This window comes from Panicum hallii, chromosome 7 (genome assembly GCF_002211085.1).
Source record: "Panicum hallii strain FIL2 chromosome 7, PHallii_v3.1, whole genome shotgun sequence".
Taxonomy (NCBI): Eukaryota; Viridiplantae; Streptophyta; class Magnoliopsida; order Poales; family Poaceae; genus Panicum; species Panicum hallii.
In genome coordinates, this window is record NC_038048.1 from 35,963,596 (window position 1) to 35,982,868 (window position 19,273).

The following is a 19,273-nucleotide window of genomic DNA, read 5'->3' on the forward strand; positions in this document are numbered from 1 at the left end:
TCCAGATCACCTTCTCCGCTCTAATATTTGACGGCGATGTAATGCATCTGTCCTCCAAGCTCCAAGCGTGTGGAGAGAGGAGCTTTGAAAAGGAAATCGAAATGGAATCGAGAAGATAAAGCAGCAGCAGAGCACTTCCTCGCTGCGCAGCTTGCCACGTGGCAGCCGTTTCCACGGCACACCCCTCTCTGATCCTCTGTGGCCTTGGTGCCGCGTGCACGCTTCCATTTTCGTGCAGTCTCGTGGTTCACAAATCACAAATGCCCGTGGCCACAGCGCCACACCCACACCACGGTTAGTTGGGTCGCGGGAGGCGGGACCCAGGCGTCAGTGTCACACCGCACGCTGCCGAAGCCTGCGTGTCTCCTCGGCGCTCGGAGGCTGGTGCGAGCCGGCGGCGCGCGGGCAAGCAAGCGATGGCCTCCCCGGCGGCGGCGACGCGGCACCCTTCCCCCACCGTCCTCCCCTCCGCCCCTCGCCACCCGCTTCGCCTCCGCCGCCGTGTGAGTGCTCGTTGGCCCCCTGTCGCCAGCCCTTGCCACCGCACAGCTACTTGCGGACTTGCCTAGTGTTCGTTTGCGCCGCGTGCTTGTTTTGTGAGCGGTGACTTGGTCCGATTCCATCGGGGGCCTTGTCCTATTCATTCCTGGGATTTTATGTAGAGTCGCGTATTCTGACGGTGGAACTCTGTAATTTCGTTGATGGAATCCCCGTCCAGCGCCGCGGACAGTGGGCGCCCGGCACTGTAGGATCTGAACGCTGCACCTCGTCCTGAAGCAGCGGGAGACGATGGGACATTTAGGGGAACTAGTTTAATATTGATTATCCGGATCTAATTAACATGAAACAGTATAGTTGAATTACATGTTCACTGTGAGTGTTTGATTTGGAGGTTGATTAAGATGGTAACAATAGTTTGGATCAAATGTGCGAATGTGTTTACTGAAGGGCCAAATTGATGGTTTGGATCTTCAGTATATGGCTATATGGTATACACGGAAATCATGATATCTGCTTGTAGCATATACTGACCAGTGGGTCCATAATTCGCCCATTTCTAAGGTTTGGGTCATACTTCAATAATTAGGAGAGAAATGGATATATCACACCGCATGTGTGTGCCTTTAGCATGTGTTACACTTAATGCTGCAAACTGCCCAGGTTATTCATGAATGAGTTTGGTCACTAACGATAAGGTTTATGCCCATTCTGGCATCTGTTTAGTTTCCTTTCTCTGCCTATTTTCTGTTGTGTATAATGTTTGTTCATACTGCTACAGAATTTTATTCTAAAAGTTAAGTTTATTCACTCCAGTGATGTTCGTTTGCAGGGACATCCACCTTTGAAACTGGGCTACCAAACATCACGCTTAAAGGTCAATGCCCTGTTTGGGTGGTTTAGGGGAGACACGACAACACGTGAATTGATCCCTCCTGCTGAATCATATACACTCTCAGGGTCAGCCTCAGAGGTGTTTTGTGTTTCTTGGGTGAAATCTGTTTCCAGGATCTATGCACCTAATTCATGATTACCTTAATCATTACTTTGTTTCAGGACGGTGCAAAACCACGTGAGGTGTCTATTTCTGTTGCTTCTTCTATCATGGACATTCCTGCTGCGGATTGGGATGCCTGTGCGTGTGATCCAGCTGGTCCTGAAGAGTTCAACCCCTTCCTTACCCATGCATTTCTCTCAAGCTTGGAGGAATCTGGTTCTGCAGTGAAGGTATGCACATGAAGCATTACTGTTGATTCCTTGCTGAGAATGGACAGTTGGACACCTCACACTCACAGTGTGATATCTGTGCTAACCCATTTGTAAATTTATTGAAGCATTGATGTGAGTATTTTCCTTTGCCCTGTAGGTTAGTTTTCTTGTTGAATCGTACAATGGCATTTCAGTTTTAATTGTTAAGCACTCAAGCCAACTACAAACATTTGTAATGCTGTGCACATTGTTGTTGACAATAAATTTTCCACATTTAATTGAGAACAGAACAGCGGACCAGATTTGTGCTGCAGTGTTGCCAGACATATTGATGAATCACAAATTTATGTGTTACCTATGACGATTGAGTTGCTTGTTCCATGTGCTTAGCCTGGCCCCCACATGATTAAGTGTGATGCATAATAAGTTACTGTCTTTGTGAAATTTACTCCCGTAGATTGGACAACGATTAGCTGTAGCTTTTGTTCTGTACTAGTATGCATGGTTGCACACTTTATTATCTTATGGACCTCCTTTGAGACCTTACCTCCTCGACTAATTTCAGGAAACAGGTTGGTTACCTTTCCATGTTGTTGCACGGGATGGGACTGGACATATTATAGGTGTTGTTCCACTTTACCTGAAAAGGTTTAACATCATTAACAGAATATCATCTCTTGTTTTCCTTTTATCTTTAACAGAATACTTGCTGTGTACAGTATGCTCCTTTCATCTTATTCAATGGCTGAGCAACAGTAATGTGAACTTGCAGCCATTCTAGAGGAGAGTTTGTGTTTGATCAGTCATGGGCAGAAGCTTACTACAGCTATGGCCTTGAATACTATCCAAAGCTCCAGTCTTGTGTGCCATTTACTCCAGTAACTGGCCAAAGAATATTACTTCGAAGTACACCATACCGAGATCAAGTTTTTGATGCACTAGTCAAAGGTTTGAAGGGCCTGACTACCAAGGTATCAGAGTTAGGATTTTTTTTGCAAGTATTGGTTTGGTAGTAATTTGCTTGAATGCTGAATTATAACAAACATCTTATAATGTATATGTTCTGCTGTTAATCAATTCCACTTCCCCCTTTTTCTTGGGTTGTTTTCTTTTTTAATTGGCGAGTTCGTTGGTGTGTGTTGTACTGAGTGCTGAGGTTCTCTAACCTCTGCACTCCCCCCTTTTTCTTCCTTAAATGAAATGACACGCAGTTCTCCTGTGTTGTTCGAGAAAAAAAAATCAATTCCGCTTCCGCCTATCAGCTCTTTATTTCATATGGCATTGTGATATCCTCTAGGACCCGCCATTTCTTGACTCTTGACTCATTTGTTCTCATTTTGTTTCTCTTGACATGTACAATTTATATCAAGTCTGCTTCATTGAACTAGAAGAACTATGTTGTCTGCTTGCAGCTACAAAGTTCCCAAATCTGCACTAGGTCACTACTGAATTTGTCTGGTGGCAATAAGTCTACGATGAAGTAATTAGAGTTTTCAAGATATGGCTTTCTTTAGAATCATTTCTCTTCATGGTGTTACTGGTTTAAGTTTTTGTATATGTGAAGTAGCAATAACTTTTTAGAGCTGCTATGTTCATTTACTAATAACTTCTGTGTAGCTCTAGAGGAGACAACCTTTGGACGTATTGAACTAATTAAATCTTTTGGTTTCTGCTGCGTTTCAGATGAATGTGTCATCATTGCATATTACTTTTCCATCTGAAGGTGAATTCAGCAAACTGAAGGATAGTGGGCTGTTACAAAGAATTGGGTTGCAATATCACTGGAGAAATCGGAATTACAAAAGGTATGCTAATATAAGATGTGATTACTAGCATTTCCTTATGGATGGTTCAATGCTTGAAGGTGGGACTTCTAAGATATAACCATATTATACTGTAACTTGGGGCCAATGCCCCTTTTAATACTTGGATGGAACATTTAGTTTTTGGTAAAGCTTAATGGATCTACCCACAAACAAACTCACAGCTTGGGTGCATCTACAGTTTCCAGTACATATAACACTAAAGTCCAGTCATTTTTTCTCTTCTTTTCCTTAACCTCACATGTTTCGTAAAAATCATGACACTCGGTTGTTTATATACTCTCTGCCATTTTTTGATGTACTAGTTTATCTTGAAATAATGGTGAGCCAGAAAATTTTAGCATTCTGATTAGACTTTCTTTGTAGGCTATGATGTCTTATTTGCTTATTTTGATTAGTTGCTTCCTGTATGAGCGCCAAAATAAAATGCTTGTCTTGAACAAATTGCTGTAGCTAAGAGAACACATATAAGCTAAAACATATCTAGAGGTGCGTGTACCACCATTTTAAAACAGTGGACTTTCCATGTTGTGAACTTTTTGATGGAATAATTGCGCTGATATATTGATTTTGCAAAACTTTCTGAGTGTACATGCTCTGGTTAACTAGTTTCTTGTAATATCTCTATATGTCTGATACTTTCTGTTAACCCCTTTTTCAGTTTTGATGAGTTTCTGATGGATTTGAAGCAGCCCAAAAGGAAGAATATCAGACAAGAACGTAAAAAGGTTTTCCTCCTTTTTGACTTGTTGATTCAAATGTGATTGTCAATTGAGGATAATTTTTTATAAAATTTGCCAGATTCCTGCTCAAAATTTGCAAATGAAGCGACTTCGTGGAGACGAAATAAAGGTAATTATCAGGCAGAGATAGTTATTTATTGTCACTCCATTCATTTCCTTCCCACCGTCAGATTCTTTCACCAATATTTTATTAGCTTTGTTGCTTTCTGGGCAACTTATAGTTGTTTTCGTTTACATTGCAGGGCAGCCACTGGGACACATTCTATAAATTCTACCGTAACACAACTGATAATCAGTTTGGTTCTGCATTCCTCATTTGATACATAACATTATATGATTCCCTTGGGGTTCTTGAAATGGCTGTCCATCTTCTGTGAGCATTACTATTTTACTATATATCATAGTCCGGCACCATTCTTATTCGCCCACTTTATTAGACATGAATGACTTTGTTAAAGGAATAATATTTTGAGTGTGCTACCGTGTAATAACTAATAAGAACTAAGAGTAATAAAAGCAAGAAAGTAGTAAAAGCAAGTATTGGAGCTTGAAGTTTACTGATAAGCTGCATGTAGCGGCTAACACATAGGCTTCTACCTGGATACGAAGAGATGAAGTTTTAAGAATAATCATAACATAATCACTCACTTTGTGGCACTTCTTTTTGTTCGATAGGTACGGATTGTGTGGAGTTTGTTTGGCAGTAATATTTGCTTGCTGTATTTCCCCTCATAGCTTATTTTTCTTTGCAGCTGGGGCAGACCATACTTGACGAGGGAATTCTTTCATCTCTTAGGAGAAAAGATGGGGGACAATGTGATGCTTATTGTTGCTGAAAATGACGATAAACTTGTTGCTGGTGCTCTTAACCTTATTGGAGGCGATACGCTGTTTGGTCGACTATGGGGATGCCTGCCAGATGCTTATTTTCCCAACTTGCATTTTGAAGCTTGTTATTATCAGGTAATTTGCACGTCTTTGGAACCATATAATCCTGAAAACGCCATTATTTAGTTCGCTTATGGAAATACTCGGTCCAGGCAATTGAAGCAGCCATAGAATTAAACCTGGGTAAGGTGGAGGCAGGTGCTCAGGGAGAGCACAAGATCCAGCGTGGTTACCTCCCAGTGACAACTTACAGCTGCCACTACTTCTCAGATCCTGGTTTTGGGGCAGCTATTGGAAATTTTCTTACACGTGAGACAGCTCAGGTATTTTTTGTGTCAATACTTTCAACCAGTTTCCCGCCAAAACCATGAGCACTGCTGTATCACTGTTCCAATCTATGTATGCCTGACAATAATCTTTTTTTGTTCGCATCTACAACTCTGCCATCTGAGTACATATTATCTGTAGCTAATCAGTGTACCTTTTGCCGTCCAAATGCCAAACTCACTGCAGGTTGAGTACTTCATCTTGCATCCTTAACTGTGAAACTTGGTTTCCTGTTTTCAGGTCAATATGTAGCAATGTGCACAGTATCGTTACCAATGAACTTGCATAGCATTCCTTTTTTCCCACCCCCTATTTGTACACGTCGCACAGCTATGAGTTTTGTGTATGAAAATAATTTGTTGTTACCGTCATCAGCCACACTTTTTGGAGCTAAATGCTAATCAATGTTTGCTGGTGCTCAAAACGTGCACAATATTTTTTCCCCCGGTAGCTAGATGATTTGTTCTATTTGTCCTCCTAGTGATGCGCAAATGCTGATATTACTAGTATGGCATATATCTGATGTCACGCGGATCAAAAATTTAAAAAATGTGAAAATACAGTGTATTCTGATAGATGTTTTGCCTGCCTGCCTTCCTTTTACTGAATAATGCTCTTTTCTTGTGTAAATATCAGGTTAAGCATGTTATTAAGGTCTTACATGATTCTGGTCCATACAAGGATGACATATTGAAAGAATTTGCACCTGAACAAGAGGATAACAAGTAGAACATTGAAAGGACTAGCTGCTCTGCACACTGTATCATAGAACTAGAATCTTGTATAGCGAAGTAGGAAAGTAGGAATACAAAGAGCTGATATTGTTGAAGTCAAAGAACCCCACATCTGTACATTGCTTGGAATGTAAATATTTGAGATTTAAATCTGAAATCATTGCCTCTGAGGTGCCACGTCTGAACTGTTTCCAAGACAGCATGTAGTTCAGATGTGGCATCCAACTCACATCTGCGTATTGGAAATTTTCTTGCACGCGAGACAGCTGTGGTATTTTTGCGTGAATATTTACAACCAGTTTGTAGAAATTATTCCAAAACTATTCCAGTTTGTGGAGTCACTATTAGATGCCGGGCAAGAATCTTTCCTGCTCCTCATTTGCCACTCTGCCATCTGCATAGTATCAGTTGTTAATCAATGTACCTTTCGCCGTCCAAATGCCAAACTCATTGCAGATTGTTGAAGTACCACTACATCTAGCGTCCTTAAATGTGAAGCTTGTTTCTCCTGTTTCCGGTTCAATAGTTGCACACTTGCACTGTTATGGCGTCAAGTCATGATGGCTGATGCGTCTCTGCGGTGCAGATTGACTGCTCTTGTGTGCAGCAGCATCACCAATGAAATCGTAGAGACCAAAGAATTTATTGTTACTTTTTCATCAGTCTCACACTTTCTGCTACTTTACTTTACAGTTGATGCTTTCATTACTAAAATCAGAACATCTTCTCATTTTTTGTGCCATACTGCCAGTATCATGTTAATAATGTCATTAAGGTCCAGCACTCCAGCATGATTCGGGTCGATACAAGAAAAGCATACTGAAAGAATTTGCACCTCAACAAGAGGAAGACTAGAGGATACTAACAGGTAGAACAATGAAATGAAGGGTAATGCAATTCCACAGCTCAATCTTACAGAAGTAATAAACATCATGATCATTGAGTTGGGAGGTACCTATTTCTACCTTTCCCCATCAGAAGGATCTGGTGCTACATCTAGTCAACCTGTGTTGCCCTCTTTCTCATGGGATCCGATCGTCTGAGCTACAAAACCGGTGAGCAGTTGCCATCACCAGGACTAAAGGCAGGAAAAGACGCCCCCCGGTGTCGCATCAGCGTATCACCCCCAAGATCCAGGCCAAAAAGGACGCCAGGCACCTGCTCAGATCGATCACGCACTGCATTTTGATTCTGTACAAGGATACAAGGGGTTCGTTCCTCCTCCCTATGTCTCTCCCACCGAACGAAGGCCACGAAGCAGCCACCATGTCCGGCTCATCGTCAAAACCCCGGTAAGAATCTCAAAGCAAACAATCTACCTAAACTAAGGCTAGCTAAAAATCTCCGCGGCTGTTGGAGCCTGAAAACGTCCAGTGATCGGTGCAGCAGAGGCTGCAGGAGAAGAGCTTTGGGTTTGCATCAGTCTCCTGTTGGGCCCTGCACTGCGGCTGGCCGCTGCTCAGGCGCACCAGAGGGCGAGCGAGCAGCCGCCGCGCGATGACCATCTGTGCAGGAGCTCGCCCACGCACAGCACGGCGTAGACCAACACGACGAGCTTGAGCAGCAGCGGGAAGTACTGCGAGAGCTCCACGCGCGACGAGTGCAGGACCTGGACAGAGAGACGGCAACAATAAGTGAAACCGATCGGCGATCAGCGTCTCTGCAAACTGATTTTTTTTTTATCCTTTTCTCTTGTGCTGTGAAGTGTGAGCCTGTGACGAAGCATCTGGGGCGTGGCAGTGACGTACCATGGCGACTCCGGCGAAGTTCGCGCGCCGTCCCGACGGCGACGCGTCGGCGGCGGAGGGCGGCAGCACCAGCGGCTTCCTCTTGGCCGCGGCGTCGCACTCGCACGGCGGGGAGCCCTTGTTGGGCCTGCCGGTGGAGCAGTTCCGGAGGCGCTGCACGTCCTTGCTCTGCAGGGGCTTCACGATGAAGTCCTCAGCACCAGCGCTCAAGCATCTGTTTCAGAGTGAAAAAAAAATCGTTACAATCTAGTCGCATTGCCTTCAGGATCGTACTACAGTTCTGCTGCGCAATTGATGGCCAAGATCGTGCATGAATGCGCCGAGCAAAGGCGAAATCTTTGTCTCGTCCTGCCGCCGTCCTTGGAGACCCATAATAGGAGAAAGGCCTGTACAGGACTACAGCCTCCAGGTACAGTCACGGGCCGAGTGAATGTCTACTGACTACTGCTCAGGCACCGGGGACACACTACGGCGAGCTTTGTAAGGGCTGGGCTTTAACCCACCGGTACTGTTCGAGCAGGCGCAGGCATTCAGAGGGACCTCAACAAAGGCACCTCTTTTCTTTCTTCCCCTTTTCTCAATGTAACTTTGCACAAGAACTGATTGATGCTGGAAGGAGAGGAGAACAGGAGCTACAAGGCTCACCTGCTGATCCGCTGGGGCTCGTCCTCTGACGACATGACGATCACCGGGATCGGCTTCAGGGGGTTCAGCGCCTGCGAGGTTCGGTTTGCAGCGTGTGAGATCGGCACCGAATGCAGGAATGGAGCAGACACATTACACATACAATGCAGTGACGATTCTGCAGTACCTTGACGGCCTTGAGCAGGTCGTAGCCGGTCATCTCGGGCATGCAGTAGTCGGTGAGCACCATGTCGATGGCCTGCTCCTGCGAAGACGCCACGGGCTTATTAGCTTTAGCCAAAACGTATTACCTACCGGTACATTAAACAACTGTTGGAGGCACAGAAATAAAGGAAAAGGAGGAGCGAAAAGAAAGGTAGGGAAACAAAAGGCAGGGAGGAACAGGATTCCGTTGGAGTCTGTACTGCAGAGTGCAGCGCAGACACCCACACTGTACTGTCCCTACCGTGCCGAGCTTTTACAGGGCAATGAGCAGTCGAGTCAGTGTTAACAGTGCCACTGCCTGTAATGCAGCATCAGGCCACTAATGCTCTATCTTAAGCAGGGCATTATGTTAGGGGAGTAGCAGTAGCAGCAGCACTGAACTAGAACAGGACAGCTTTCTTCAGGCTACGGTCTGTGGCTGTGAGAGGCGGCAGGGTTAATTTTCTTTTCTTTTATTCCTTTGCCCGCCATGAAAAGCGGTGACCTTTTGCTTCCAAAAGAGGGGCGGAGAACAGAAGCCGTCACGCGAGCATGCGCGCACGCGAACGCGTGGCCCGTACGGTACGGCGGGGCGCTGGGCGGCGCGGCGCCGGCCGGCGGGTCGCCGACAGGTGGCGCAGGCGCCCATGCCCGGTGGAGTGCCCGCCACGGGATGGGATGCCGGCCGGGTGCCTTTGCTTCCTGGTAGTTTTAATACTGCCATGCTAATGCTACTACACTATCCGTGTTCTGAAACTGAATTGAGCATGGCGATCGATGTGAGGCCGGGCAGGGTTGGTCGTGTTACCTTGCCGTCCTTGAGGCCGAGGAACTCCATGGCCTTCTTTGCGCTGTCGACGGCGATGACTGCACGGGAAATTGCAGGAGATGTTTAGAGTCTTGCAGAGCAGCAGTGACACCAGCGAATTGAGATACCACGATGAATGAACGGTAAACGGTGACACCAGATGGAAACCAGAAATGAATCGCTCGAACTATGCGATCAATTGCCCGCATAGGAGTTTCAGAGTTCGGAAGCAGAGGAAGCATTATTCGGGTTGGCAGTGCTAGCGAGCGAGGATGAGAATTCAGGGCAAGGTCTGAGCTGAGAGCGGCGGGGGCTGACCGTGGAATGAGCCGGCGCAGGAGGCGCTGCTGAGCAGGAGCTGCGCCACCCGGCGGTCGACGGGGGAGTCGTCCACCAGCAGCACCCTCGTCACCCCCTCCTCCACCTCCACTCCTCCTCCTACTGCCATCTCAACCTCTCCCTGCTCCTCCTCTGCCTCGGCGTCCTCTGCTCTTCCTCCCCAACCGGCGCAGCGGCAGCGAAGGGCAAAAGCTTTCGACTCGTGGCGTGGGTAAGGACGGGGATTGCCGGTCGGGTGCTCTTATAAAGCGTGACGCCACAGGTGACCGGGCGGAAGACACACACACACACACAGAGGCGGGGGGGGGGGTGAGGAAGACGAGGAGGCGGCAACCCTCTGAGGGCTCGCCAGGACAGGGCTCAGGGAGGTTGTAGCATGTGTCAGGCAACAGGCAGGCGTGTCTGTGTGAGCGGGAGACGGGGAGAGAGCCCCGAACCCCAAGACGAAGAAGAGGGAGCGAGGAGAGCGGGGCCCATCCCCGCCCCCGGCCCACCGCCGAGTGGGACCCGCGGGAGTGGTAGCTCGCGGGGCACGGGGATTGCTTTTCCCTCTAGATTTTGCTGTCGGGGAATCTCTCCACACCACTCCACTCCTACGCTTCTCGCTTCTTCCTCTCCCCTCTGTGTTTTTTTTTTCCCTCTCATCATCTTCGTCTCTTTTCTCATTCTCTCTCCATGGCTTCTCTTTCCTTTTCCTCTATCGCCAGAAAGATTACGCGCCAAAAGAAAGGGGAAACAAATAGGAAATCGGCCGCGGGTTGGGCTGATCCTAACCGCTACCGCTGAGGCTGCTGGAGAAGAAATAGAGTTGTCATCTGAGAGTGCGATTTGATTTGATTCGTGGGAGCGGGCGACGGCGACCCCTAGCGTGCGGGCGGGGGGCTTCTTTTCACGGTGGCACGCAGCTAGATATGGCGGGGGACTAGGAAAAAAAAAGGCAGCACGTGGATTCGAATTCGATCCGGCTGCCATTTCAAGCGATCGGAGCGGCCCCGTCCGGCGCTGGTTGATTGATCTGCCCCGGCGCGGCGGCAACTTGCGCCGTGTAAACAAGCATGGTCTCGGGTCCGGGGAGTATGTAAGCATCGTGTGCGGCATTTCCTACGTTGCTTCTTGTATCTTTTTTTCTTCCATCTTCAGATTGTATCTTGATTCTAAGGCACAGCGACTTGCCAAGGGTATGTTTGATTCCTCGAGCGAACCCGTGTGATCTGACGAGATCTTTTGCACGGTTATCTCCTCGCGAAAATGGCCTCGGATTTGAAGATGATCCGGTGCGAGCTATCAAAATGTCCATGGAGATTACGAAGATCGCTCGCTCGGCAGAGGCCATCGCATCGATCCCGCCGTTTTGGATGGTTGTTCCCCTTGTTGGCATCCCCCGGCGGCTGCCTCCCCTGACGCCGGCGTACCTGAACATAGCCGGACTTGATGATACGAGATACGGCGGCAGTGACCGACCACCGCGCCTGCTACGTTTCAATAAGAGGAGGAGCACCGTTTCAATACATGCACCTGCTACGTGCATGGGGGCGCGGCTTCGTTTGATGCAAAGCCTGCCCGTCTGAATACCGAACATCTATCTGTACGGGACCCGCGGGTCTATCCGCTGCGATCGTCAAATACGATTGCGTTGGACGATCACGAGCCAGCGGCGGACCACTTGTTGAGCGTACGGCTCGCGCGGCGTCAACAGCAGCGTGAGATCTGGCCGGGGCTTGCGGCGGTGGCTGCGTCCGCCGTAACTCCGCTACCCTTCGTGCGCAGGCGGACAAGCCGTCGCGGGCAGCCATGCGCGCCGAGACCACGCCGTGCATGCATGCAGGGCCCGGTGACAACAGCAACCTGGAGCGCGTGGCGTCAGCCTCAGCGCTGGCCGAGCGCAGCGATCCCCGAGGCCGCCGCGCGGGGCTCTGATCTGCCCGTAGGCGTACGGCGGCCGGGTTCACGCGTGGCGCTGTATGTACGAGCATGCATGCAAAGACGGGCAGGGCCCCTGCCCGTCCGGCCGTAGGTGCAGCAGCCGCGTCGGCCGCCAGCCGGCGCGGGCAAACGCGGATTGAAGTCGAGGGCCAGGAGAGGAGCGGCGCCGATCGAGGTGTGCGTATCTGGCGGAGGAGCTAGCTCTCGTTTTGTTTGGCTGCGAGCGCGCGGACGCTTGCGGGGGGAGTGGAATCTCCGGCGGCGGCGGCGAGTCGAGCCAGGCGGTACGCGGCGGCGGCCTTGAATGCGTTCTTGCCGCCGATCGCGTGAGCGCGTGGACCGCAGCAACGTTGCTCCTGGGACCATGCATGGAGCAGCGGAACATCTCTGTAGACTTTGTTTGTACCAAGACTGTCGAGTCTCCAAACTGTACAAGAAGGAAAAAAATATCTAAAGATCCAAGGTCTGAATACAAGTTTGTTATTGTTTTATAACAAAAAAAAAACGGAGACGTGGAAGTAGAGGGCGAAGCGGCTTAGCTTCTGAAGCTGCAAGTACGTAGTGCAAGCTGGCTCTCTGTCCTCCTTTAAAACAGGCACTGTTTGTGAAGTTAATAGGGCGGCGGAGGAAATGAGCTGCTCGTGTTTACTATGGCTTTCACGCCCGTCGTGATGGCACTGTTTGCGGCCTAAATAAAAAATACACGAGGAAAATAAAATAATACGTAGTATTCAGGTTTCGCGGTGAGCGCGTGGCTGCCGCTGGCGCTGACTGGACAGATTTGCATACGATCCGGGCGTCAAGGCCGCTGATCCGCTCCGGGATCTCGCCATTCGGCTTCAACGATCGCGGCGGATCTCCCCAACACTGACCGACCGACCCTTTCATCGACGAACCCGTACGTAGGTCGGCCCCGGGCGCGAATCTGCTCGGCAGCCCACAGCGACCATGCCCCCGGCCCCTCGTTCCGCACTGCATCAGTGGCGCTGCTGGCTGCCGATACGCTGGACGGAGTTGCAGTTCCTGTTGGAGCTGACGAGCATGGGATGGATGGAGGGGAGGCAGCGAGGCATGGATTGGCCTGCAAAGAGCTCGATGCGTGTACGACGCCACTGCGGCCGATCCAAGATTTTGGGCCGGCCCCCGGATCGCATGGTTCTCCGAACAGAAATGCGTCACCAGAAAAGAAAAGGAGGTGCCGGCACTGTTAGCGGGGGGCGGAAGATCACGTCGCTGTTCCCGGGATCGTATCGCCGGGCGGCAGGATTTTTCCCGTCAGGAAATCCCGAGAAAACGATCGCGCGTACTACGTGGGATCCGATCCCCTGCAGAGATTTTTCGTTGATGGGGGAGCGGCGGAGGAGGGACAAAAGCAGGCTTGCAAGACGGGCGGGTTTTGCCGCATGCCCGTTGGGCTAACCCGCATAGCTCCGCAAATTAGCCCGCGTAGCTGGAGCGGCATCTTACGGACAGCCCGCGGGGCCCAACGGCGCCGTAGAGCCCCAGCCAGGAGCGAGGCGGAGGAAGAGACGGCGTCCGCTGTTACAGTGCCACACCTTCCGTGCACTATCCATATCCATGGCATCTCATAGCTCCATGGCCGCCGCCACCGGTAGCCGGCGGATCCACTACTGCACAGACCACAGAGGGGTATCAGCAGCACTAATTGTTGTTGGTGACTTGGTGTTCAGTACTAGGAGCAGGAGCAGGAGGACCCATAGTTGAATTGACCTGCATGACTCCATCCAGTATACTCGAGAGATCCTACGAGGAAATGGAGTGCATGCGTCGCGCAGCTTTCTGACGGATGGACACATACACGGTGTCCTCCGCTCCCTCGTCCTCTTCCCAGCATCGCTGGCCCAGACACTGAACAGGGAAGAAGAGCCATGGCCGTGTATTCACAGAGACCGCTAGGTTTCAGATCGTTACCAGCAAGTCCATCGAAACCGATGGAGATGGAGACATGGAGTCCGACGCCACACGGGCACACACGCTCACGATGTGCCGGCTGGCGTCTCTACAGAGAGATTCGAGGAAAGCCACGCTCGCGCCTCGGAGTGGCGGACGGAGTCCAGGCGGGGACAGATTGGTCGCTCGCGCCTCCGGGCACCCCCCGTACAGAGTAGTGGATAGACAGACCCATGGGGTTCGGATCGGAGGAGCGGAGGTCTCTGGCGAGCCGAGCCGAGCCGAGCGTTGATCGGGAGATGGGGAGAAGCGACCAAATTCCAAATCTGCGCGGCTGGCAGGGTGGTACCGGGGGGTGTTCCAAACGCCGGGAGATCTCGGCGAGATCCTTGATGGAACGGAGCGGGTGGATGGCCCGGGCGACCGTCCTGTGCCGCCCGGAGAAGGTGGACACGTCGTCACGGGCCTCGTGGATTCGCTTCTTGTCGTCTCTGTCTCTCCCGCGAGCTCGCCGGACCACCAGGGACCAGTCCGCCACCAACAAGGCCGCCTAGGTTTCCTCTCAAGCATGTAAACAGCGGACTATAAAGTTTAGCGGCAGTTTTATCTAAAAATTATATAGAAAGCTATAACAACGGGTTACAGCGAAAACTAAATTACTTAACGAAATGATAAAATAATCAATAATCACTTTTAAAAATATAATCATTATTGGTCTAACACCAAAAAATAAAATCTAGCATATCTCCTAACTGCCCAACGGTGTCCATGCTACGGTCCATACCATATTCATTTACTTCTATCGGTTCTTTTGATTGTGTCTTTGAGAAATCACACCACTAAAATCTACTTGCACCGTGACATTTAGTGCTACTAAATCCCCACAAAAACCACTTTAGCAAACATTTAGCGCTGTTAAATCTCGTAAAACCCGTTTAGTGGACATAGCGGAGCTAATAGCGGAGTTATTTCCAACATTGCTCTCGCGTCACGGGGCTCAGCAGAGTCAGTTCCAGGTTGGCCCCCTGGTCGTCGTTCGTAGCTAAGGTCACCCTCGTCTTCTAGAATGGGCGCGAGGCACTAACGCTCTCGGCTTAGTGACTTGTTACTGGGAAGTAAACTGTCATTGTGCCTAATCAACAATGAAATCGACCTCAGGAGTACTACAGGCAAACTGTTACCAGTGAGGCTAATTTCCTTAAGTTTGCTGCTAGAGGGCTAGTGGAAGTACTACTCGATCGGGCGGCTCAAACTTTGAGGCGAACTGCTTCGAACTTGATAATTCGTCAGCTGCGTGCCATCTTCCCCCGTGTGTCAGGCCAAAACCGTGCCCCCGATGCAGTAGCGCCGCCGTGTGCCGTTCGTCCGGCACCGTGGTGCCCGTGCGCCGTGCGCGGGCGCGACCGAAGCCGGGCGGCAAAGCCAGCCAGCGTAGCGTACCCCGGCTCGCGTCCTCCCGCGGGCAGGGGAACCCGAGGCCGGTCGCTTGACCCGACCGCGGCGAGCGGCCGCCGGATCTCCTGGCCGGTCGACCCTCTCCTCTCCTCCAGATGCCCCCACGCCACGGCCACGCGCGCGCATTGAAGCGCCGAAAACCGGAGTGGTGGGCTGGGCCACAGACTGCCCGGGATCCGGCGGTACGCTCCGGCGTCGGTGGGGGAAGGCCGGAAGGGGGATCCGGACGCGGCGCGAGCGACCAGCGTACCGGCGGGTTCGGTCCGCGGGGGGCCGCGGGGGGCGTACAGGCACTGCGACCGGCGTACGAGCGGGCACGGAAGCGGAGTCTGGGTGGGTTGGCGCGGCGCGTCCGGGTCGGCGGATCCCCGAGGCGGATCCCGGCGATCTGAGGGCAGGCGCACGCATCAGAGTCAGATCCTTGACGCGGGCTGGCTGGTCTGGTGGCGAGCGAGCGCGCCCCGGCGCGGCGGGTACGGTGGCGCGGCAGCTTTGTCCGGCTCTCCCTGCGCCCTGCCGGCCGGCCCTGCTGCTCCGGGCACGGGGTCCACGAGATCCACTTGGCAGAGCTGCAGTTTATCCCTTTCTGAGCGGTGGTATGTGTATCCGATATCCACGGCGGGCGCCTTGGTTTCAGCTTTTGACGATCTCTTGGGGGAGGTAATTGAAGTGGAGTACGGCGCTGCCACTGTACTGTGCGGTACACATGTCGAAGCGATGCCACATGCCAGCGCCCGGCTCAGCTTGCCCAGCATGCGGACCAGCACCAGCTGATTCTACGCAAAGGAGCACAAGGACTCGCTCGCACGCTCCAGGCGCTGATAAAGCTACAGAAAGAAAGAAACGAACGGGCGAAAATTCACAGAGGAAAAACTACAGTACTTGCCTGAACGGAAAAGCTACAGTACCCGGCTGCACGGTGAACACCCTATCTTTCCTCCCTCTTTTTTTCAAACAAAAAAAAGACACGAAGCACATCGTGATCGAGCACTGCATCTCGAGGTTAATTGAAAACCTCGATATTATCATCAAAAGTGGATAAAAAAGCGAGCTTGCTTTTCTGATCTGATTTATGGCGCCTGGCAGCCTTTTCCTTTCCGTTTGGTGTGATCGATCTTTTGCCGGATACGGTGGCTTTGAGCGTCAGGGAAGAGGCGTGCGTACGCGTTGGCAGTTGCCGGTGTCAATGAAGGTAGGTAGCTGCTGCTGCGCGGCCGCTAGCACCAGGACGCGCGCGGTGCACTTGCTTGCTCAGCGTTTCATCTGTACTGTACGCTTGCAAGAAAAGGTGTACTCCTATTTACTGTCTGTAAGTGAGATTTGTCCACCATAATTATGCAATGGGTTGTTCGTTACAAAAAAAAAATGCAACGTGGTTGGCTTTGTCTGACCATTTATGTTTGTTGCTGCCTTGCATAGCTGCGGTTTTGTTTGTAGGTTGTTCATTACTCCCGGTAGCTACTTGACTTGCTACTGTATTGTAATTTGTTAGTGCTGCAGCCTAGTACGGCTAGGGAAGGAGGCGAGCTCCAATTCCAAGACAGGAAACCGCAAGGATCTTTTGCCTGGCTGCCTGCCCTGGCGTGGAAGGCAAGACAAGCAAGCAAAGCAATGCTGCCCCCCAGTATCAAGCTATCAAAAATCTTCTCACAGGGTAGATGCACTCATGGCCGCATAGATTATAGATACTAGCAACAGAAATGCTACTACTACTCGCATGATGGCCGCGCAGTCTGGTTTGCTCACATGGGCTGTAACCCTGCCAGTGAACCAGCCATTCCCCTGGACCAAGGCCAAGTAAGGGGGCAGAGAAAGAGAACAGACAATACCAAAGCTCAAACATTCTCCACAGACCACAGACACAGAATCTAACTCGACCATGTAAACTAGTACTAAAGTGATGGACGATTGAGGAGCTTGTCATTAAGAAAAAGTTGCCATTAGTGCCATTGCCATGCTGATGCGTGCCACCGCCACAGAGAGAAGAAGAGAAAGAAAATAAATACAAAGAAAAGGGCATGGTCCACTGAGAGCGATGGGTTTCTCAAAAAGAAAAAAAAAAGATACACAAGCTTTTCCGGCAGCAGGTGAGGCACCACCACATGCCGGGATACACAGGGGCAGCAAGCATCATGGTGTCTCCCTTGCCATTGTTCTCCCCCTTTCTGCTCGTGTCTGGTGGGCTGCCTCGCATGAGCCGCTGCCATGTGGGCCAGGCGATGTTTCGGTTGCTGGGTAGACGCCACCGCCGGCGTCGCCGTCGAAGGATCCCGGCGAATTTCCGGGGATCTCGAGAGATCATGGGGGTGTGACAGCAACAAAAACGTTGTCGTCTCTCGCCGGCATGTTGACAGCCGATCCGTTCGCCCTGCAAGCAACGGCGTTTTCGTGGCAGATAAGGTTTCAGACTTTCAGTTTCTAGCTGCATCTTTCTACTTGGAAATCAACATGCTAAGATTTGACAAATTGCGCAGGAAAGTAATGCCATCCGAGTTATTTGCACAAGGTAACAAATTTGACGCTGACGTGAAGTTCAAATTTCAGGGCCCTCTGCTGAAGAAGGTACGAGTGCGTTGGAAGACTGTTGCTGAGAAATTCAGTGAGCACGGACCGCAAAAGTCCGCTGAGTAGCTGATCGGGTGTCAGCACTTTACAGTGAACGCAATCTTATTCAGCGATTTAAAGAATTCTGAGTGCTCCAGAAGAAACAAAAAGGACAAACAAACGGATTACGCTGGACAACAGGGTAAACTCTTTTCCATGTCACAAGCTCCCGATGCAGGCAGATCCTTTCTTTTCCATGTCTAGGAAGTACTAGGAGCTATATAATGGCGTACTGTGCAAAAGGGGAAAAAATGGGAGATCCTTTAGACCTTTCCATTGGCATTGCTCTCCACAAAAAGGTGCCCTAATCGATGCCACATGCATGCATGCGTGCGTGCGTGCCAAGCCCTGCATCGGGGCATCATAAACATACACCAGATTTTTTTTTTCCTTCTAAAAGGGTACCCCTGCTGCTACTACAGAGCATCGAAACCTTTGCCGCTTTGAGATCTCGCCGTTTGACCTGAGCACAATCTCTAGAGATCTCGAAACTGATCCCTCTTTCTTTCCACCCCGTCGATTGTGAACCTGACCTGCTGCAACAACTATACACACGCAGCGCCCACCATGCCCCACCTGTTGCCTGCGAATCACGCTGTGCCAGGGTTTGATGAGGCTGAGCGTACGCGCATGCGAGGCAACGGCGATTAGTAGCAGCCTCAGACAGTGATGGTGGCACGAATTGTGGCTTCAGAGTTCAGAGTTGCAGACGGCGGAACAAGGTGGCGTGGACGCCGGCGCCCTGCCCGCATCCGGCCGTGCCCGTCCGTCGTCACGTACGTCCGTACGCGGGCGCACGGCTCGCCCATGAAAACCTCGGCCACGTACTGGTCGGTGGCAAAGGCGGCACCGCACGGGCCGTGGCGCCGTGCGCGCGGCGACTAGGCCGAGCCCGCAGCCGCGAGGGGGGCCGGGTGGTGGAAGTGGAAAGCACATTGAAGCGCCGAAGAAACGGGCGGGATGGGGCCATCTTTACTCCCCCGGGATCCTGCGCAGCGACGGCAAGCGACGCCGACCGGCGTACGTACGAGCGGGTCCGGCAGCCGGCAGCGGCAGGGCCGCCGTGGGGGGAGCGGGGAGAGATCGCGTCCGAGTCGCCGGATCACCGGCGCCGGGCGGATCGCGAGAAGGATCCGGCGATCTGAGGACAGGCGCATCACACCCATGAGGATTGAGGTCGGTCGATGCCTGCTTGGGGCGCTACTGTGACGGTGCAGCTTTGTTCCCCTGCCGGTGCCGGTCTGTTCCCGTCCGTCCGGCCTGCCCGTCAGGGTTTTCGGGGTCCACAGGATCTATACATGGCAGGATGGCACTTCCTCCTTTTCCTTTTTCCTTTTCTCCACAGGCGTAGATCTTCCGCTGGATCCTGCAACCGGCGACGCCCGCGCCGGCACGCCGTGGCGATCACAAGCAGAGTACGGCGCTGCTGTAACAC

General features: G+C 51.2%; 2 protein-coding genes across 4 annotated transcripts; one reads left to right on the top strand and one right to left on the bottom strand.

Moving 5' to 3' along the window:
• Window positions 1–253: 253 nt before the first annotated feature.
• Window positions 254–6,468, top strand: LOC112900187. 3 transcript variants are annotated; one of them, XM_025968965.1, is made up of 12 exons: window positions 254–503; window positions 1,331–1,471; window positions 1,555–1,725; window positions 2,273–2,355; window positions 2,480–2,678; window positions 3,391–3,512; window positions 4,192–4,258; window positions 4,332–4,382; window positions 4,516–4,568; window positions 5,026–5,236; window positions 5,314–5,484; window positions 5,729–6,063. In XM_025968965.1, exons 1-12 carry the CDS (start codon window positions 417–419, stop codon window positions 5,738–5,740), a joined length of 1,368 nt encoding a protein of 455 aa, XP_025824750.1. In that variant the 5' UTR covers window positions 254–416; the 3' UTR covers window positions 5,741–6,063. The 3 variants fall into 3 exon arrangements, with proteins under 3 accessions (XP_025824750.1, XP_025824749.1, XP_025824751.1); XM_025968964.1 differs by lacking the exon at window positions 5,729–6,063 and adding an exon at window positions 6,125–6,468 and having other exon boundaries at window positions 255–503; XM_025968966.1 differs by lacking the exons at window positions 254–503; window positions 5,729–6,063 and adding an exon at window positions 6,125–6,468 and having other exon boundaries at window positions 1,331–1,458.
• Window positions 6,469–7,084: 616 nt separating this feature from the next.
• On the bottom strand, window positions 7,085–10,546 carry LOC112901717 (two-component response regulator ORR1-like). Its single transcript, XM_025970685.1, has 6 exons — window positions 9,925–10,546; window positions 9,607–9,665; window positions 8,782–8,859; window positions 8,616–8,686; window positions 7,971–8,184; window positions 7,085–7,831 (listed from the first exon to the last, which is right to left on the bottom strand). The coding sequence occupies exons 1-6, from the start codon at window positions 10,052–10,054 to the stop codon at window positions 7,682–7,684; spliced, it is 702 nt and encodes a 233-aa protein (XP_025826470.1). The 5' UTR covers window positions 10,055–10,546; the 3' UTR covers window positions 7,085–7,681.
• Between the last annotated feature and the right edge of the window lie 8,727 nt (window positions 10,547–19,273).